The following is a 22,946-nucleotide window of genomic DNA, read 5'->3' as shown; positions in this document are numbered from 1 at the left end:
TGCATTGCTAGGCAACAGTTTGGGTCCATGTTTACTTCCTGTCAGCTGATGTTATTTACATACACTGAAACCAGGAAATAAACTGGGACACATTTAGAATGTTTACGTTTAAAACCGTGTAATGGTCTCAATATTGTATATTTGTGACATCACAAATGGACAGAAATCCTAACGGCTTGTTTCAAACGCACAATTTCCGAATACGGGCTGTGTGTATTTCTCCGTATATTGAGCGTTTTGATAGTTTACCAGTATTTATAAAGCACTTAAACCTGCTTTATAATGCGCAAAACCTGAAACTCTCACTTTTTACAATATGGGACCTTCAAAACTTTGCAACAAACGACGTATGGTATTTGAGGAAGTCGCACAACCAACACTCCGACGGGGTAGCCGTCATACGCACATAAATTCTTTATGTACTCTGCACATGAAGGGATGTTTAGAAAAGTATCACTAGTATTACTAAACTGCATGTTTGTGTAGCTCGTATAAAGGCTTACCTGAGAAACAACACATTTACACATGAACGCGTGAGCACACTCCTCTCCATCTGACACTGATGTTGGTGTCACTGCGAGTGTTGCTGTCCTGCCAAGCTGCTGCTGCTGTCGTCTCCGCAACACCTGGAGATGCTTGGCAGCCTCGGCACTATTCTGCTTTATTCTTTCGTCAAGGACATTTTTCGGTTCACTCTATTTAAATTTTGCAAAACAGATTTTTTGAAGGGTTACACAAAAGCACTTTGAATATATTTAAAATAAAGAGCATTATTTATGACACTGTAATCTTGTTTCTGAATACAAACTGTTGTACCGACTGCATTTCGTTGGACCGGCAGACCGACTTCTTTCCTTCTGTTAAAATATCAGCATTGTTGCCATGAAATGTGCAACCAGAGCTGTTGTACGGTAAACAGACAAGCAGATCTGTCACAAGGCTGTCAGTGAGGGTACTAATAGAAAAATAGATATGACTAGAAATCCTAAATGCTACCCAGTAGAGGTTGTATATATATCCTCACTTTTCTGTTCACATTTTAGGGATTTATTCAATGCTGTTCTCTAAAACGCTGTCTCAAAACATTAATTTTGCAAGACTTTTTTCATCCGCTCGCTGCTGCCGTCGGCTTACCAAATTTTACTGACATGATCTGGTTCGTTTTGAAGTTTCATATCAGTTTCAGGGTCAGTTATCGGAGTCTGTCACACCAGACCAGAAAAAAAAAAAAAATCTAGTGAGAGGAAATGGAAAAACCAGTCCATCAGTCTTTGAATCTTGTGTGTGGTTTTTCATTATCAAACTCCTTGGTGTAAACAAATGTCAGAGTCGCCCCCCGTCAGCCGAACTGGATCCTGTTCAAACGGGGTGATTTGACAGGACAGCGGTTAGTTCCAGGGTGAACACAGCGTGTCTGCCACCATTTGCAGCCATGTTTGGAAGGTCTGCGCTGTGGCAGGTGCTCGCAGGTGGAAACATAAAAGAAAGAGGATCAGGTGCGCTATTAATCCCCACTCACAGGGGATATGAGGATGTTGCCAAAGAGCTGAACAAACAATCTGGGTTCCTTTTGACTCATGCCGCTGTTTGTTTTGTATTCATGTTTGTATTTTGAATAAGTCTGAACAAACAGCCTGAGGGATCGGGTACTGCTGTTAAACTGTGAGATCAAGCCGAGATACTTCTGGGGGGATGAGTGATAATGAAACAACATGTTGATCTTAATTAAGAATGAGTTTGATAGGGAGGATGCTTTTCCCTTACTTGGATCCAGTTTGTGATGCTCTCCACAGCTATGAAGTTGGGTGTATATATTCATGGTCCACAGAGGATAGTTCACCATGATTTCAACGACCCCCTGACCTTTCCTCTAGCGCCAGCATCAGGTTAGTTATAGACGTTCTATCAGCTTTCCATAAGCACAACCATCACACCAAGATGTCAATTTTGCACCCAACGTAGTTTATAAGTTAACTGGCATTGTCAAGACTTTTAAAGAGCACAATCTCAGTCCAAAAGGGTGGAACTGATTGATTTAGTTGATTGTAATGAGCCAATATTGAGTGTTTTTCAGAGATCAAAATAGGTGTGTCGTTGTACTCACCGATGGCCGTTTCCCTCATTGAACATACAACCCCGGTACTTATAGTGCACTGCATTTTGCCATACTTCTCAGTGTGAATGCACTTATGCACTCAAAATAGCAAGTGTAAGTACGCAATTTGAGACTCAGCATAAGACTTTCATACTGCAGGGTGTAATGAACATTGCAGCCTCTAGGGGAACCTAATGAGCCTAATAGTTTTCGGGTTGTTCGTCCATCCATACATACTGGAGGGAATTTCTTGAAATTTAGTAAACTGATTAGAATTTGGTGGTCAAGGGTCAAAGCACATTTTTGGCCATAACTTAATACTTCATATGCTGATTATGATAATTTCATACAAATGTCTAATAGCATAAAATGATGAAGTGAATGTGGACAGACATGAATGTGAACTGCAACTTGACAGGTTGGTGGAGGCGTGGAGGCACCACGAGGCGGTAATTGTAGTTTCTTTCTAGTTTGAAGTTATCTTTGTTTACTCATCTCACAGCACTGAGTTCCCTTTTTCCTGTCAGCCTAGACATCACAGAGATATGCCTCTTCATCTCTCTGCATCTCCCGTCAAACAAAAATGAAAATCCGACCGTACACAATGAGATTTCCCTGTTTTTTTTGTTTTTTTATGCTGACTGGTGCTTTGGAGTCTCCTCTGTAGCTTTCAGCACTTTCTCACCGGGCCCCTGTCTTGTGCCATTTGTTTCAGTTAGCGGGTAATGTGTGTGGTTGTCAAAAGCGATTGGCTTTGGTGGTCTGAGATGCGCACTCCAAAGCGCGCTGGACAGTAAATTGTATTTTTCCACAGAGTTATTAGGTCATTATTATGGCGCTTGGAAGTGAACAATGCCCGCTCGTCTTCACAGGCCGACAATTAGAATCATCATTAATCGGCACTATCGGCACATCAGTGGGGCAGAGGGGGCATAATGGAGTTATAGACCACTTATGGGGCAATCAATCAATGCGATAGCTAACTAAACTGTCTTTCACCGTGCCCGAACTGAGTGGCTGGTCAGTATTGGGGGTGCAGAATGTGAGAGGAATGTTTACGGCATGTTATTTGTGCTAATGTTCAGATGTTCCCCATCTCTTATCTTAAGGTCATTTTCTACACAGTCACAAATCTCCAAGCAATCATGGGTGGCTCCAGCATGGAGGCCGCAATGGGTTGCAATAATGGCTGAATACATAACAGCCAGACTAGAGAAAGTACTAGCTGGTGAACACAATGGGACATTTAGCAGCTAAAGAGACATAAATTACTCTCAGGAGATCGAGAAGGAGCTTAAGTAGGAATAAATATTGGACTTGCATTCACCACAACTCTTGCTCTGTGTCTACTGGATGTGCAACTTTGCTGACATGTTCCCCACAGCAGCTTTCTAAGATGGCAATATGTCGATGTTGTGTCGACAGCCTGTTGCCAACAAGAAGCTAAACAGATAAATGCAAATAAAGCTTTAATTTTATGTAAATTCTCAGTGACATTTCAGACGAAACAATAGCATCTGTGTTGATTCCCAAACTGCCCAATCGCCCAATAAGAGCTGTGTGAATGAATGGCGTAGTCGGTGCAAATGAGGCTGCAAAGGTGCCAGAACGATACTGATAGAGTCTGACTGAGTCTTTGAGGTCATGGTGTTGCCCTCAGCCATACTAATGTCTTCCTTTCTCTCTCTGTGTTTCCTCTCAGATGACCCAAGAACAGTGCACTCATAGGAACAATGTCCAGAGTTCAGAGAAACCACAAGTGTACAAAGTGGGAATATATGGCTGGAGGAAACGCTGCCTTTACTTCTTCGTCCTGCTGCTGATGATCCTGATCCTGATCAACTTGGCACTAACTATCTGGATCCTCAAGGTCATGAACTTCAGCATAGTAAGTCACCTCTTGCCCCTTTTTATTCTGCGCTGATGTATTGGAGTTTAAAGAAAGGCAAAACGATTGTAGCTGCAAGAAAGCGGTCGTCGTTTTCAATGGAGGGATCGGTTCGATGGAGAACAGCGATGTGAACTCTTCTGTGATGAATATTTGAGTTGCCCTATACTCATTTTCCTGGTAATTCATTAAATGTTGAACAGTGACCTTCCGACAACACTCTGTCTTTCGATGCTCCTACAACCAGATTACATTTACACTTCATACTGAAATACATTTGGTTCACACTGATGATCTTCTTCACGATGCACTTATGCTTGTCTTTTGCTGCTGTTGCCATTCATGTGTGAAAGTTGTGGCTATGAGTGGTTTACACTTTTTGCACTTCCACTTTGTTGGTTATGTGGTCAAGTGTTGGCAGGTTGCTTTCTGTATTTCTGTAGTAGCTGACTGGAGATTGTAGGGTGTTTGAGTGATGACACCTTCAGTGTGAATGTGTTAACCGTCAGGATGCAAATCATTGGAAAAAAGTAATTACTACTGTCCAATAATCTACACATCTCATGGTCTTTTTTTAGCCAGTATACTGTAGGTATTTATGTCCGTAGTATCCTGTAGGTCGTATGTATCTGCAGCTGTGATTGGAACGAATACTGAAGTCTAAAATCCCTCCTCTGGACCGTGAGCGATGATATTCAAATTGTGTTAATTCAAAGAGTCATATTTGAAAAATATGTGCTGCTCAGAATATTTTTAAGCAGTGTAATTATCTCTGCCAGCAGGCATATAAGCCTGGGGGGAGATTATGTGTTCGGTCGTGTGTAAGTTTGTATCTGTCTGTCCACTGCTAATCTTGCATACTACTGGACTCATCAGCCTCATATTATTTGTGCTCATTTATGACTGTATGCTGAAGGACCTCTCGTGGTTACAGTGATTCACAGTTTTTGAAAAAAACTATTTTATTGACTGTTTTATACCCTCATTGACTCCTCTTAACTGGCTGCAAGTGGTCAACAACTGCTTCAGTTTGAAGATTTGGTGTAGTGGAGGGTATACACAGGTATACGGGGTATACCCACCTCTTGTTTTGGCAGTTTACAGTATACCCACATGTTGGCCAAATAGCCGGAATATAGGAGAGTATACCCACTTCCTCCTCGGTAACCTACTACCCATCTACCTAGTAGTACACCCACCTCATAAACGACCACTACACTACTGATGCACGCCTAGGTGAGCCAAATTATGTGTGACATGTTCCCATACTGACACACACTGCAGGACCTCAATACAGTACTGTAAAATAAAGGAACTGGCGTTATACTTGCGTATCGCTTTATTGATCAACCTTTAACTCAATTACAATCTTCATTGTTTCTGCTACATTCCTTCTTCCTTTGCTCCTCCTTCACTGTTCATCTACTGTCTTGTAAAAAACCCCAAAAAAAAAACCTTTTGTTCTCCCCATCTGGGGTGCATTTAGTCTAAGTGAACCAGAACAGAAGGATAAAACCTCATCTCTGAAGCTGTCACCCTCCTCCTCTCCGCTGAGCCACGCCACGCTACTGCTACTGTACATCAAAACCAAAACAAAAGAAATGCTCGTAGCTGGTATATAATATGTCTCCATTATTGATGCTTAGTCATCACTGCTGGGTTGTTTTGACACCACAGTTCCATCAGAAATGTCTTGTTCTTCTCATTTCGTTCTGATGACCTTTCAGTTTCGAACGAACTCTTCCTCAGACAAAACTGAATGTATAAACAGCTCAATTTCCTGTTTGACACTGAGGCTAAATGCATGAAACTTTGCAGCTTTACAGTCAAATATCAGCATTCACAAAGAAAGAAATATGCTTACACATTTGCTTTGTCATCAGGAAACATCAAGGATGTCATTCATAGCGTTTGCATAATAAAACACATTTTGCAAAGTGCTTCTTAATAACATGAACGGGGAAATAAAACGCTGCTTTCAGTGTAAATCAGGCCCCAGGTGTTTGAGGTTTTATGAACTGGGGATACAGTCAGTTTAATCAGTCAATTAATGAGCAATAAAAGAAGCACAATAGGCATTTATCTCCAATAGAAGTACTTTGGATTATTAGGTTAGGAATATGAACAATAATAAAGATGTTTGTGATGATTAAATTATCCCAGTTACAGTTTGACTTCCCGTCCCTGTCTGTCTTACCCTGTCTGCCCCGCTCTCTGTCTCTCTGTCTCTCTCTGTTTAGTAATCCTGTGATGAGTCAGATACAGATGCAACAAAGTACACACACATTTATATAGCACATACAAACACACCCACATGGCCGTTGCTGTGAATAATGCATGAGGTCTGCTTCGCAGCGGGGCTTTAATATGAGATCTACATAAATCAGAGAGCAGTTTCTCAGATGAAGAGCTGCGTGTTGTGACAGCGCACCGCACTCGGAGTGTTATAATGCTTTTAACGTGTCTGCCTGCAGATTACGGAACAAGAAAAACATTTGAAATGAGTTTGAAAGGGAAGCGTGTAGCTCCGCCTACTCCCAGGTGACTGTTGGGAGGGATTGACAGGATGCAGGTTCACCTTCTGTATCAGTCCTCTTTGCATTTTTTTGGCGTCCCTCACTCATCTGTGTCATGGAACAAATACAACTCAGATATTCTCTGACATTAAAGCTGCACATTTACGGGAAAAAAACACAAATTTGCAAAATAATAAAGTCGTCAGTTTACGAGAAATTAACTTTAATATTTTTTGAGATTAAAGTGAACAAGTTCCGAGAAAAAAATCTTAAATTTGCAAGATTATAAAGTCGTAAAAATAGTGGAGTCTCAAACCGTGGTAATGAAAAATAGTGGTTGGGGGGTTTTGATAAGAAACCATGTTGCTTCACTTTGCAAACTTGGAGCAACCTAATCACACCATACAGTACATGCCACCATTAAAGGTACTGTTTGTAGCTTCTTACACTTACACTCTTATAAATCATTGTGGGTCGGTGTCCCATGCGCGCTCACGTTGGCTACGCTGTTCCAACACAAACTACACGGAAGCACCAAAACCGCAAAGTTCTATCTAGTGAAGCCCGTCGTGCAAAACAGGGTCAACTCTTCCTGCTCCAGCCCCCCGACCACAAGACCGTAGCTTTGGTCTCCAGGGCCGGAGTCTCTGCTGTACTGTGCTCCTCTGCTCCTCTGCCTGCCTTCCCTCACACACCGCTCTTGGTCTTGCTCTCTCGCTCCACCTCTCACATGCATGCATGCACACTCCACACTGCAGAAGAGTTTGTAGATCTGAGAATATCTAGTGAATGTACATTGGACGTTTGTGCAGAAATAAATACTGCAGCTCCTCCAGACCAAGCCTTCACACAGACTTACCTCTCTGTAGCCAAAGTGCAATTTGGGTATGCCACACCCAGAACAGCGGTACAGTCTGTGGTTATGGGATGTTTTGATATCTCTTGAAGTCATTCTAAGGATGTGGGACATGAAGGATGAGTCCAGAAAGAAGCCCGCTGAAACAATATTATAAACGAGCCGATAAAAATCCGTGAACGTTCATGAGATCAGCAGATGCTTGTAGATTTATTCCTGTATTCAAAGCAGCTTAACTGAAGGAGTTTTGAGCGAGTGGGAGGTGGAGGAGGGAGGCTGGAGGTGGGGGGGATGTTAGAGGTATGAAGAGATTAAATATTTACTGTACACCGACTGCAATTACACAGACGAGTGTGAATAATGAATATGGACAAGCGGTGGACACCAGGGAGAACGGTGTTGGTGTGTGTGGGAGGATGTGAGTCTACTTGCCATAAAAAGCCGTAGAACTAAATGTAACCTGTGTGGTTGTCAAATCGTACAGTGATGTCAGTATATATGTGTACGTGGAAAGTTTACAAATCTGCATTAAATGTGTTTGCTCTTGGATTTCAAAAGTTTTTTTTTGAAATATTAATGTGATTTCACATCAGCACACACAGGGTTTCCCTCTAGGATGGAGTTGTAGCAGCGGAGGTGATTCGTTAACACGCGTGTTAAGCATGCGCAAAATTATTTGGCACAACAATCCAGAACCAGAAGGGCTCTTGAGGCCTAAGTACAGAGCTACAGTACATTTGTGCACAGCAATGAGCAGGTAAATGTCTGTCGAGCTTACATATGAGGTGTCTCAAGAGTCAGGGAAATACTCTTTTTGTTAAAGATAATAAATTAACTTGCATCATTATGTGTTTCTTGCATATTCACATCAAATCAAGCACTTGCTGTAATATTACTGTGCACTATACTCACATGAAGTCACAGGACAGTTTTCCCTTCAGCTACTGATAATCCTGAATCCGTGATCAGCATCGCTTGCTTCATTGTTGGCATCGACCCCGGTGCTTGTTGTTGTAATCGTTGTGATTATACATTATCGGGTAAGCGCAAAGTTTCTCGTTTATATGCTTTACTCACAGGTGTGTGAACTGATCTGGATGAAGCGTCCGTATAGTGTTTCTAAAGAGATAAGACGGAGCCCTCTTCGCTCATCTCTCCTTTCTAAATGAATAAAACATCAGCAGCGCCGGTCATATTTTTTGCATACGGGGGAAACACTGTACACATCCACCCGGATTAAAAGTCTTCCAGAAAAACATTAAATCCCCTCTGACCTCTGACCTCTGACCTCACCGGTGCAGCCGGGCAAAAAGAGAACGTTGGCTTCATGCCATACTTTTATCTCTTCTTTTTTTTAAGATGGTCTTGCAGTGTCTTTATCTCATCTGGACTGCCAAAGCCTTCTGTTCAGGCCTCAGCCAACAACCTCTCTCATCTACGTCTACACGTCTAAATAACCTTGCGGTTTGGTTCTAGGACGGACAACTACGTCCTTTATTTAGGGTTTTTATTGCCTTTATTAGAGCAGCTGGAGAATGACAAGATAAAGGGAGAGAGAGGGGATGACACAGAGCGAAGGACTCAGCCGATATGGGACGCACGCTCTACCGGGGGAGACAGAGGTCGCCCCGACAACTACGTCCTTTTACCAGTGAACTATTAATGTGTGTTCACTGGGGTCTGGTCCCTCGATGAACTGTAGCTTGTTGTTGTCTAGTTTCCTCTTTTAGTTAGTCCTTGCTTTCCAAGAATTGAGTATGGCGAGTCTGGCAGAGGGAGTTCCAGAGGTTCAGGAACAAACAGTTAGTCCGTAATAACAAAACAACATTTTGTTGCCCAAAGCCTAAACCAGCGTCAAGCGTCTCATTCTCAAACCCACAATATGCACTCGAAAATGTTCCTGAACCCAGTCTGGACTCACCTGTTGGGTTCAGGTCTCGTTGTAGATCCTTCGTAGTGTTAACAACAGCAGTGTGTTCTTTTTCTACAAAACAAAATCACTCTTTATTATTAATTTACTATGCAATATGTAGCATAGAGTGGGACTGCTACAGTAGCCAGCATCGTGTATTATTATACTGTATATTATTTAGGGTTCCAATTTACTAGCAGGTGCTAAAATAACCACAAACATAATCCATTTTATGGAAATAAGAGCAACAGATTGTCAAATATCCTGCTCCTCTTTCTGCAGCTGCAGGTTATTAGACCAGAAACAGACATGCTCACACACATTAGCTGTGTTGTGTTTCCTCCTTCCGGGGCCGTGCTCTCCACTCGTATTTTCAGCTAATGTGTGTCAAGTCCAACTTGAGAGCTCTCTGCTCTACAAACGGCTCTTCAGAAACCTGCATTAGCATGCGTCAACAGCTTATCAGCTGATGTTACTGGGAGGACTGTGCAGCACACCGCAGGAGAACATCAAGAAGCATCCGCACATACAGTATACGCTGATGTGTCAAAGCATGCAAACTGTTTCTGTGTGATCAAATTGTGTACGCACAGACTCATGCAGACTTATGCACCTGACTGCTGACATGCTCATATGTATGTAAATGACTATTGGTAGAGGAATTGTTTAATTGAGCATGAAATAGAAATGATCTTGCATGTAATTATTAAAGCTGCTAACTCTCACGTTTGGCTTTCTGAATCCATTGAGTGTAGAACAACCTGGAAGTGAGGGTGTTACATCCTTCTCTCTACTTTCAAAATAAAAGCTGGGAGAGTGGCACTTTATAACCATGGATACAAAGAGCATTATGACCCTAACTTCCAGAAGTGTCCTGTTGCAGCTTTCTAGTCAAAAATGGTTGGCAAGCATCCGACCTCATATTATCAGAACCTGCCCAGGAAACAAGCTCGCACGTGATCGGGATAGCAAATCTAATTCTGCTCTTACGAATTCTGAAATGTTGACTTGCAGACTGAACCGCAATAGAATTTGTTTTGTGCTCGCTCAAATGATTTGTGGTTTATATGCTTCCATAGTTTACATGTCTGAAAAGTTGTAGAGAAACCGTAGAGTGACTCATAATATTGATCCATCCAATTGTTGTGGCGTTGTGGATTAGAGGCAAATATACACTGTACATATATGTGTGTATTTACTAAAATGCATTGATGATGCACATTAAAACTTTCTTTGCTTTAATGAAACACCATTTTTTTCTGTGAAATGATTAATTACAGTACATTTATAGTGCAGGAAACTATCATTTAACTTTCCTTGACACTGATAGCCCACACATACAGCACAGCAACTCCAGCAAATGACCTACTGTCAGACAGACAGAGTGGAATGCTAAACATCTCTATAGTAAATTAAGTGAAGCTCTTAAGGCTAAAGCAGTAGCAGTAAGACGGGAGCCTGCAGTTGCCCTTCATAGTTGGGGTCAGAAACTAAGAGAGCTCAGGGCACAAGAGTCATTAAAAGTTAATAGAATTCCCATAAATTTAAAATGAAGGGTTAAAATGCTCCCGATTGCTCTTAATTAAGAGCAGCCACTCTCATTTCACCCCCCCCAACATGTTCTTTTTTATTATGCTGTCAAACGCAACAGCATCAATGCAGCTGGTGTCCCCTGTTGGCTACTGCTGGTTTCCAAAAGGTCTTTTTTCTTTTTATTTGAAAAGTCAACCTCCAAGAAAACCAATGCATCAGTCTTCCAAATCCAGTAAATAATATGATAATAGATAGTCTTCCAGCTCTATCCTCTTGTGAAAGATCTGCAGAAGGTTTCCAGTAGTGGGAGAGAAGTGAAGTGCCGGTTGGATTTAATGATATATGAGATCTGTAGCTTCAGTCGTAAAGTCATTCTTTGATCTGATGTGTGTTTGTGATTGTTATTTTAGTGCGTTGGTGCAGGTATGTCTGTGTGTAAATACAATTACTGTCTGCTGTTTGACGTGCAGCTGTGTAACACCGTTTTCCCATTTTTTTAAACACGGAAAAAACAGATATAAATAGGCGGTAGACTCCTTTCCCATTGCGAGTATGCTGTGCCGTTGCACTGGCCTTTCTGTGTACTTTCACTTCAACCTAACAGATGTGCCGGACGGCAGCAGAAGCAGTTTTAGTAATAAGTGAAAATGTCACAGTGGTTACTTCCTTTTTTATATTATAGTATACAGTTGGGATGCACCGATACCACTTTTTTCAGACCAAGTACAAGTACAAGTACTTACATTTGGGTACTCGCCGATACAAGTACTTCTCTGTGCCAAAAGACCCTCGTTAACAGCCAGCTGGAGGGTGTGAGCGACACACAGCAGGCTGGGGAGTCCCGCATACGAGGCGGTGCGCCGCGACCAGCTCTAGGTCGGCTTGGGAAGGCTCGGGGCGAAGGTGCTTCCCGGGGCCGTGGACAAAGTGTCACCGGGGCGGACTGTCCTTAGTGCACCCCAACCACATCATCATGCCCCCAGGGCGGGGCTCGGCCCACGTAAAAGGGGCCAGGGGTCTGCGGCGATGTCTGCAACCCGCCTGACCCGTCTTGAAACACAGACCAAGGAGTCTAACGCACGCTCAGAGAGTGCAAGCGAGACCCCGTGGTGCAATGAAAGTGAGGGCCGGTGCGCGCCGGCTGAGTTGTGATATTTATTATATTCACTTCAACGTGCGTCACATAGCATCGCACCAGAAAAGGGGCGAAAGTTAGCATGTCCACCCGGGTGTCATGTGTCCATCACTGCCGATCGGAGCTGGAGACGATAAATACCCGTTACTACTGCAGAGTCATCGGTCCCGGGAATGAATGACGACTGTAACCTTTCTTATTGAAGACAAAAGCCAGATGTTAGTAGGTGTTAATGTTTTTTTTTTGTCCAGTGGGAAAGCGGCTTATGAGCATGTATTCTGCTCTAGAGAGTGAGTGTGTTACTCCTCGCCTCCGTCTCCAGAGATCTACAGCTCATACGGCTGCATTTGCAGCCTCCCATCATGTTAAATAGTCTCGTTGTAACAGCGGAGTCAGCCGGGGGCTCTCAGATTGAGACAGATTTAAGTGGCTGCACCTCATGTACATGGCGGTCCAGAGTCTGAGTGGTAATGAGTAAAAGGAGGGGGTAGGCGGGGGGGTGATGTATTGGCTGCCCTTCCTTCCGGGTCCTTCCACTCCAGTGAACCAGGCCTGCTCACCAGCCAGAGAAGTGGCCTGGAGAGAGAGGAGGGAGCTGATAGAACGGTGGGACTTCAGTGCTGTTAACATTTGAGTGTCAGCTTTCCTCTTGATTAGCTGCATTTATCTGCCCTCTATCTAAAACTGGATTCAATCACAGAGTTGGGGCTAGTTCCCCTTGTGATTGTAGGTTCCTGATTCATTTTCATGAACAAAAATCCTAAAGTTTTGATCAAATGTATTCACTGCTGTTAGCATGACAAACCATTGATCAGATGAGCAAGTGATGTACAGAATACACCCCTTAAGACTCAGTTTTGTAGGGTATTTATATAAAAAAGTAAATAGTCCAAAAGTTTGAAAATCAGATAATAAAAATATCACTAAATACGCGTTCTGTAGCATCACTTTTTGTGGAACTTCAGCCTACAATCAGCAGCATTTTTATATTTTCTCCCCCATAAATTCCCATATATTTCGAGCTGTACTCACTGTGTGCTCTTGAAGCAAGAAACGACACATGACAACAGAAATTAAAGGCATCAAAACGGACATAGTTGACATATGATGAATGATGAATGAACAGAGGTGATGAACAACAGATATCAGAGCATTTATTTAAAGTCAAAGGTGGCTTAATGAACTTTACAAATATGAAAAACGTGCAATAATAATGGTAAGGATGTACAGTTCAAACAGCAGATTGATTGTCCTAGAGCAGGGGTCAGCAACCTTTACTATCAAAAGAGACATTTTAGGAACAAAAGAAAAATAAAAAAAATCTGTCTGGAGCTGCAAAATATTTGAGCATTGTGATGAAGGAATTGTAATTCCAGAAAAGAGTCGAACTATTACAAGAAAAAAGTAGTAACACTATGCGAAAAAAGTCAAAACTTAACGAGAAAAAAAGCCGTAATATTACAAAAATAAAGTCATAACTTTACGAAAAAAAAGTCGTAATATTACGAGAATAAAGTCATAACTTTACGAGAAAAAAAGAAAATAACACGTAAAATGACTACTTTATAATATTATGACTTTATTATCATAATATTAAAAAGAAATTTCTCGTAAACCTATGACTTTATTCTCAAAATGTTCCCTCAATGTGGCCCTAACACTCCGTCGTACCGTCGTACCATAGACCTACAACAATGATAAATAAAATTTAAAATGTAAACAAAAAAACAGTTATTCATTTCCATGTTTATAAATCCACAGGGAGCCTCTGGAGAGGAGCTAAAGAGACGCATGTGGCTCCGGAGCCGCGGGTTGCTGACCCCTGGACTAGAGGATCAGAAGTAACACGTCTTCAGAGACGAAGAGACAGGACAGATCTATAATTAAATATCGCTGCTGGGACGGAGTTGCTTTCCTACTGCAGCAGCTTTTCTTCTAGTGAAGCATTTTTAGCATTCATGTGGTAGTGGTCTCTGGAGGGAGATAGAGAGGATGAAGGGGACTTAAAACATGGACAAGTCAGTCCAAGAAACGGGAACAGAACTGGCGCAAAAACAAGTACGGAATGAAAGCGCAATACTTTGGCATCATGCAAGATGCTTTCAGGGTAATCAAACACAAATACTCAAAGTCCCTACTAATGTTTCAACCTTATCGATATCATGCTCATTTTCAGGTTCATACTTGTGTTTTGTGTTTCTACTAGAACATGTTTACATGCTGTAATGTTAAAAAAAACACTTTATTTTCCTCATACTGTCGGCCTGAATATGCCTGTATTGACCCTCTGTCTGAAACGCTCCGTTTTAGTGCATTTCAATGGAATTGCAATGGAATTGTGTTGCTGGGCAACAGTTTGGGTCCATGTTTACTTCCTGTCAGCTGTTGTTATTCACATACACTGCAACAGGAAATAAACTGGGACACATTTAGAAGGTTGGCATTTAAAACTGTGTAATGGTCTAAATATTGCATATTTGTGACATCACAAATGGACAGAATTCCTAACGGCTTGTTTCAAATGCACAATTTCTGAATACGGGCTGTGTGTATTTCTCCGTACATTGAGCATTTTGATAGTTTAACAGTGTTTATATAGCACTTAAACCTGCTTTATAATGTAAAAGACATGAAAATCTAAATTGTTACAATATGGGGCCTTTAAAGGACCAGTTTGTAGTATGCAGTGGCATCTAGCAGTGAGGTTGCAAATTGCAACCAACTGAATACCCCTTCGCTCACTCCTCCCTTTCCAAGCGTTACAGACAACCTACGGTGGCCTTCAGATTACATAAAAACATGAAAGTCTCTCTCTCTCTTGCATTTCTGCCCCCTTAGAATTGAAAGTAAGACTCATGTCACCACATAAAGAAAAAGTAAGAAATGCTGACTCATCAGATTGCATTTTGTAGCAAAATAACACAATAATATAATTTAAAACATTTTAGAAACTTTTCCAGTACCTTCAGACATCCATCATACTGTACACACAGTACATATTCTAAGCAGTTGGTTGACTTACAGAACGCCATTACACTGGCAGATACTGCAGGAGTTAACTTTGTTACTGCAGAGCACTTTAACAGGACAAACAGCCAGGACGGTCCGCCTGGTCTCTGCTGCCAGGGAGAGATTAATGAGGGGGAGGGAGGGATAAAAAGCTCAAAACACTTTCCATTTTCTCTACCTGGTTCCCCACCGGAGCCTGTACTTAAAGTGAAGAGAGGTGAACTGTTGTGACTGCGTGATACGGCTCGCTGCTCCCGGGAGACGGAGCTGAACCCCACAGTAGGAGGTTTCTAGCAGCTTCACATCGGGCCGTTGAGCCTCCGTCTCCCAGAGTCCCAGAAGAGGCCAAAGCGGCGCCCGGCAGTGCCAACAACTCTGACTCTCCGGGGCCCAGAGGGAGAGCTTGACCTTCCCCTCTTCATCCAAACCACCGGCATTCACCAATTCCCCAAAAGCTCAATGTCGGATGTTGTTTATTCATGTTTGCTGGTTTACTGAATACAGATTTCAGCAAGAAATTTGGCAAGGTCGTAGTGAATTTGTAGTGAGGGCTGCTGCCATTTTTAGACTCCGTTGGGATAATGGAATATGCAAGGTTGTTCTGTCAACCGGGGAATTCACAATATGTTTGGCAGTCAAGTGGCTCAAGGGTCGGCTCACCTAAAAATAAATACTTTTACTTACTTCTAATGGTATATAGCAGGGGTCAGCAACCTTTACTATCAAAAGAAGAATTTTAGGCAAAAAAAAAAAAGCAAATCTGTCTGGAGCCGCAAAACATTTGAGTATTGTGAGTTTATAGTCTAGGTATATAGCATATACACTCACCGGCCACTTTATTAGGTACAAGGTGTACCTAATAAAGTGGCCGGTGCTAGTACCGGGTGGTCTTCTGCTGCTGTAGCCCATCTGCTTCAAGGTTGGACGTGTTGTGCGTTCAGAGATGGTATTCTGCATACCTTGGTTGTAACGAGTGGTTATTTGAGTTACTGTTGCCTTTCTATCATCTCGAACCACTCTGCCCATTCTCCTTTGACCTCTGACATCAACAAGGCATTTCCGTCCACACAACTGCCGCTCACTGGATATGTTCTCTTGTTCGGACCATTCTCTGTAAACCCTAGAGATGGTTGTGCGTGAAAATCCCAGTAGATCAGCAGTTTTTGAAATACTCAGACCAGCCCGTCTGGCACCAACAACCATGCCACGTTCAAAGTCACTTAAATCCCCTTTCTTCCCCATTCTGATGCTCGGTTTGAACTTCAGCAAGTCGTCTTCACCACGTTTAGATGACGTGATGTGATGTGATTGGCTGATTAGCTATTTGTGTTAACAAGCAATTGAACAGGTGTGCCTAATAAAGTGGCCGGTGAGTGTAAGTCTAATGCAGTGAGATTTCCAGAATAAAGTCATAACTTTACAAAATTTGTTTTATTATAAAAATGAAGTTAACGAGAAAAAAAAGTCTTAATATTACGAGAATAAAGTCATGACACGTAAAATTACTACTTTATAATATCTCATAGTATATCTCATAATACTACGACTTTTTTCTCTTAAACTTCTGACTTTATTCTCGTAATATTATGACTTTATTCTTGAAATCGTGGCCCTAATACTCCATCGTACCGTCGTACCATAGACCTACAACAATGACAAATAAAAATTAAAATGTAAACAAAAACAGTTATTCATTTCCATTTTTATAAATCCACAGGGAGACACTGGAGAGGAGCCAAAGAGACGCTTGTGGCTCCGGAGACGCAGGTTGCAGACCCCTGGTATAGCCATGCAGATAGCTCTGAGATATCTGCCTCTGAGTATTCTCTGCCTCCATCCAAATAGACAAAATCAGGATGTATTTTGTATCCCGTCTGACAAACCAAATTGTTCTTGTTTGGCTTACGTTTTCAGACACCTGTCTTTGTGTGTGTAAGCTCACTATATGCCGGTACGCCATTAAAACACTCCACGGCAGCAAACTTCTGAACCCACATCATGTGGTTACAGATGCTTGCACTAAGGCTTCAGTCAGCAGGGATGGACTCAGTAGCAGCAGCTCTTGAAGGGTGAAGCCTATATAAAATAAGACTTTGCCATGACCTCTCCTTTATGTGATGACCCATCCTCTGATAAAACAGTAGAAGCTTTTGAAATGGTTTGTAATGTAAGCAGTCAGGACAGGAGATGACCTCAGAGCTGCTGAGATGTTTACCTCCTCCTGTAATCTGAGAGAGGAGTGCCAACCTATATTAATGGCTCAGCGGCAAACACACACACACACAAGCTACGCAAGTATGTCAGTCCCTGTTACTCTGACACACACACACACACACAGCTGTGTGTGCTTGTTGTGCTGGTTTATGGGGCAGAGTGATCTGTATGCAGCACAGCGGCAGCTGGAGAGACTTCAGTCGGCTTTAACTCACTCAGTCAGTGTTCTTACCAAGTTAAGGCCCAGTAGTTTACTCTATAGTGACAGTTTTGACACTTATGAATCATCATCATTTTGAGTCATCACTGACAGGTGGGGTGTTGTATGACTTTTACACATATGTTTGCATGCCTTAAAATGCAACACATTGTGGGATTGTTTGCTAAAGGTATAGTGGGGATGTTTTAGGCCACTTCATAAAGCCTACGCACAGGTTTCAGACACTCAAAAGAAATGGCTAAATATAGCAAATATGGAGTGATATTGGACACATCCAATATATCTCCCACCTTTTTGACGTTGTTCTGAAGAGCCATTGGAAAGCTCAAAGTTTGGTGGCTCTGTCAGTCGTCATGTTGTCAGTGCCGACTCTGTCTAACTCCCAACTAATCTAAAAATGGGCAACGAGATGGATTGTCGGTGGAGCTGAGGCAGGGATTGACTCGCTTTTGGAGCCAGCCTCCAGTGGCCGTTTGAGGAATTGAAGATTTTGTCACTTCCGAATTGGCTTAATTTTTTCAGCAGAGGAGGTGGCCACTTGGTTGGGACTCAACACATTGTCAAAATCATCTAAATATTCGGCCATGACATTGAAAATCTTTTAGATAACACTAAGCTACGCTTTAACACTCCAAGACAAAACATCTAATGCTCCAACACATCAAACAACACTTCACCTCGCAAGATTTCAGAACGAGACTTCTCCTTAAGTTTAAGATTATTTCCATAATATCAAACACTCATAATAACAGTCGTGGCAAAAAAAAGTGCTATTAGTGGACGTAAATGACGATGCCAGCTTGCCCCAATAGGATTACATTGCAGCCTGTGAACGGCTGCCGTCTGCAGCTACTGGACCAGTTACACACATGTAATCAACTTCTGCATTTAACCAGTCCCAAGCGTTAAGGAGTTTCGACATGCGGACAGGAAGAGAAGGGGATCGAACCGCCAACCGTGTGATCAAAGTGATTCCTCAAACAAAATAACTGAGAGGTTTCAATCTAAAATGGGATATATTTCATGACTGTGCTACTGCCTTCTCATTTTATGGGCAGCTAAAATCACCTGAAGTCATTTTGAGGATAAGTGTGTATTGTATCATGTGTATTTTTCAGGTATTGACTGCTGACTTTCAGGAGGCAGCACTTTTCCAAAATGTAGGCTAGGGCTTTGAATCATTCTACTTTTTTTAGTCCATCCCTTTTTGTCACGGAAACCTATGCAATTATACCTATTTTTGTGTGTGTGGGAGAAAAAAAAAAGACAAGCTACAATATGAGACCATTTTCTGTTTTGCAGATAGCCGTTCAATCATAATGCGTATGAAGACTCTCGGTAGATAAACATCCCTGGCTCTGCTGCAGATTGTTGGGGATGAGGACAGGAGAAAGAGCAGTAATTTTCCCTCTGATTGCAGCCTGCCTTCCTCTGAGCAACACTGATAAGCTTTTTTCACGGGTTTCACTCATGGAAAAAGGGGGTGGGTAAAGAGAAGTCAAAGAAAGAGAAGATGAAGAAGAGGGAGGAGGAGGAGGAGGAGGAGGAGAGGCAGGCTGATTATGATGATGATAACAGCTTTTGACTACAGTTACGCAAAATAACTATGTCCCCATTTTAGCTTGTTTTTTACTGGTGGCCAGATATTACTATGAATTCACTGACCATGTTTATATAATCCATTAACTTCATGGTTTTTCTGTGTGGGTGTTTTGTAATCCTACAAAAGGGCTGTTACTTTGTCATAATGTGTGGTTTTACAATTTTATTATTTTTGCAGTTCTGACCTTCATTTTACAGACACAAATCTGGTGATTTAAGACTCAAGCAATGCCTCAAAACTTCACTCGGCGTTTGGCTTTCTGACTTTCTTGACATTATATCCCAAGCCGAAAGATAAACGATAACAATCATTATGTTATTAAAGAAAAAGTGTGCAGTGAATCAACTCTTCCCCTCATTCCTGACAGCAGATATAATTTTAATCAATCTTAACAGCAATCAATCATGTTGCATAAGCAGGAGGCAAATATGTATCGCAGTCCAGTCCAGCAGACAGCAACTGGGAAACATGTTTCGCAGTCCAGTCCAGCAGACAGCAACTGTGAAACACAAAGTTTACGACTCTCGCTCGACTTGGGAGTTTTTGGTGTTGACTTTGAACTCGACTCAGGACTTCATAGCCATGACCCGAGACTTGCAAAACAATGACTTTTCCAGCATATGTGTAGGGAAAACACAATGCATTATAAATGAGTCACCAGTAAATAAAAAATTCATGCAGTTATGTTTTTCTGTTGCATAAATGCTTTTGCAATCTTGCCCATGCATCTAGTTTTATTTTGCAATGGCAAGGGTTGTTCAACTTCCAAATGTGTGGGTTTTTACAAATTTCAACAAAAGATACAATTAGATTTACTTTATCGTCATGTACAGTATTATATAAAAAATGTCAACCATTTCCAAATTTGAGATTTTCTCATTTTTATTTGTTTGTAAATTGAATGTTTGTTTATAGATATTGATATCTGAAATCCAAAATGCAAAAAGTAGTTGAGCTATTCAATAATAATGCCTTACTGAGGTCAACTCTAATGCAACCCCGGGTCACCACAATGATGTTAGGAAGAAAATCATTGTCATACCTCATGGCAATGATGGCCAAAACAACACCAATAAAGATAGCGGTGGTAAAAAAAAAAAAGAAAGTGGAACTTTGGCTTTGAGAACAAATTTAAGTGAACCAGATAAAAGAACTAGATTACCAGCCAAGGTCAGGCCTCCCAGCAGTTTTGCTCATTCAGGTCCAGACTCTTCCCCCGTGAATTAGTCCAAAGCTGCATCCAAACAGCCCATTCTTGCCACTAGCCGGCCGACAGAATGCAGAATTAGCTGCTGGCGACATTAAATCCTATGCTGTTGATGAGATTGGAGTTACTGGCTCTCATTGGGGACAATTATACCTCAGTACCTCCAGCAGCCTTTTACTGAAAGGTCAACAGAGAGAGAGATGGAAGAAAGAGCCATGAGGGAGACAGAGAGAGAATAGAAGTCGACCCCGAGACCGTCGGCAGGCTGTTTTCACAGTTCACGTGCAATTCATTTCAGCAAAATGAAAGGAATAATGAGAGAGGGACAATAGGCATGCGGCGCATTTTAGGAAGTGTGAAATGGAGTTACAGGCAAAGACACTAATTACATTTGAGGCAGAGTCTGCTAACTTCATGAATTCAGCGCTCAGGGGATGACTAATAAAGCTCAACTTCAAGATTTTATAGTCCCTAGTGGGAAAATTAGCTTGCTGCAAGGCATCCAACAAAATGCATAATTACAAAACATGAAGAGATAAAAAACACAGAAACATACGGAGGTGACAAAAGAATGGTCTGGCAACTTGCTGGCTGAGAGATATTTGAATGTTGCTGAGAAAATATTTAATTTTGGTCCTGCTGTTTAATGCCTATGAATGAATCATCGGGGGGGGGTTTAATAAGACATATTGAAATAAACACAATGAAGATTTGTACACTTTCCTACTGCTGGGTATCACGGTAATTAGACTGATGGATGACTTAACAACAAATAGTTGGAAGGGCATAAATTCCAAAATATGATCATAATAATTAAGTCATAATACAGATCCCCTACGTTACACATTAAATTAAAAGAACAGAGAAGCAATCTCATGGCAAGACATTAAAACACAGTTCACACCCATTTGCAGTAAAAAACTAGGTACCTAATCATCGCAGCAAACAGCGGACGCATATCCTCAATCTATAAAATATGGAAATATATCTTTCTAAATCACTGTAATTGACCAGTCACATGATCAGATCCCTTTAAAATATATACTGTATATAATAATATATATGGGTGACATGCTTTTGCAAGGACCCCATCGGTCGGGACGGCGTTATCAGCTGTAACCGCGAGCTAGCCAGTGGGGCACGCTCACATGCACAAAGCACATAGCAAATAGCTGTTTGCTGCTATTTTAATGCTCTGGGTAACGTATAGAGAACGTGAAGAAGAATGTTAGAAAAAAGGTCATGGTTTGTGTTAAAATAATGCCATAGCAACTTAACTAGCGTGAATAAATTACAACCGCCCTTAGTGGACTTTCTTACGTAACATTACATAATGCGCATAACGTCAAGGTTGACTTTTGGTTGCACACGGGACAGGAACAGCGGTCTCCTGGGTGAAAGTCCTGTGTTTGTTTGACCCATCTACCACTCCTCCTGCCCGCCCTTATTGGAGTTGGTCGCTTGTTATACTCGTCATTATACCACGTAACTTATACTCGTTATTATATAACATAACTTTCAATCACGGTAACTTGATATACTACATCACTTGATTTGACCAAATGCAAAACATCATCCACATTTGTATCCGTGCTTTGCAGAAACGTACAATGCCAACTTTTTCTTATTCCTGGTGACTGGGCTGGTTTGTTGTAAGAACTTTTGTGCTTTCCACAGTTTGATTTCTTCAGTGCAGCTCATCAAGATGTTCTTTGGATCCACCTCATTAGTTGAAAAGAAAAAAAAATACACCAATTTTCTCTGTCATCAGAAGAAATCAATCTGTTCTTGTGCCCTGATAAGAGGACCTGAATGGACAATCATTTGCTGTGTAGGACTGAGCGTTTACAGGATTTCACTCCAACAAATGACTCCATCGCTGATTAGCACACCTTCGAACGAGAGGGACTCGTCAGTGAAATCACCTGCCGATGTGATTGGTGGGAGTGAAAGCCAGCAGACAGCTAGCCCTCTGGCACATGCTAACTCATACCTGCCGAAAACAGAGCATATGATGATTAAAAAGGACAGCGGAAGGAATAAAGCCTTCTGGCACACTGCATATAAATGTGAACTTTCCTGGAAGTGTAATTACCTCAGCCATCATAAAAACCAGTCAGATAAGACCTGAACCATCGGTTAGAGAGTCAGGGAGGCTCAAACTGTCGTCTAGTCTGTCCAACAACAGCGTGTCATAAGCAGGTGATTCCAATTCAAGCTCTGGATTAATCAGTCGAGTGCTTGAATTATAATTAAAACCAGCAGGGGCACAAATCATTCGCAAGAACTGTTAATTCGAGGGAGCGAATTACTAATTTTGAATACAAAATGCGGTACTCCATGTGCACAAACTATTAACAATGTACCCCTGATACACTTACATTCATTAGGAAACGGCAGCACTGAGTGATGAGTAACAGTAGCTGGACAGACATCTAACATGGTAGTGCCAGTACTGGTCCAATTCAAGCACTCGATTAGTCAATGTCCAGGAAATTACCATTTAAATATGCAATATAATGTTTTAAGTAATTAGTAGCTAAGTAGCTTATTATATTATTATAAATATAATCTCTTCTATAAATTGAATACTGTAGATTATTTGATGAAAAATAGTAATGATTTGCATTAGTAGTCTAATACTGATTAATCATCAGCATAAAAAAAACATTACATGCCTGCATGAATGTGCAATGTAATGAAGTGACGGTTGTCACGTGTTGTGTAGTAACGGAAGCCTAACTTCAGAGCTAGTTGT

At 41.6% G+C, this 22,946-nt stretch overlaps 1 protein-coding gene across 8 annotated transcripts in view; it reads left to right on the top strand.

Annotated features, from left to right (window-relative positions):
- Positions 1 to 22,946, top strand: part of sgcd (sarcoglycan, delta (dystrophin-associated glycoprotein)) — a 618,307-nt gene that overhangs the window by 195,179 nt on the left and 400,182 nt on the right. For all 8 annotated transcript variants that reach the window (XR_012590425.1, XM_074611818.1, XM_074611822.1 and 5 more), the window contains one exon: positions 3,798 to 3,983. Coding sequence is in view for 7 of the 8 variants with exons in the window: in XM_074611818.1 (XP_074467919.1) it covers positions 3,798 to 3,983 (186 nt within the window). In the remaining variant the exon portion in view is untranslated. The remainder of the gene's footprint in view (positions 1 to 3,797; positions 3,984 to 22,946) is intronic.

Source organism: Sebastes fasciatus, chromosome 16, assembly GCF_043250625.1.
Source record: "Sebastes fasciatus isolate fSebFas1 chromosome 16, fSebFas1.pri, whole genome shotgun sequence".
Taxonomy (NCBI): domain Eukaryota; kingdom Metazoa; phylum Chordata; class Actinopteri; order Perciformes; family Sebastidae; genus Sebastes; species Sebastes fasciatus.
The sequence above is the reverse complement of the archived record's forward strand: the minus strand, read 5'-3'. Positions and strand labels throughout refer to the sequence as shown.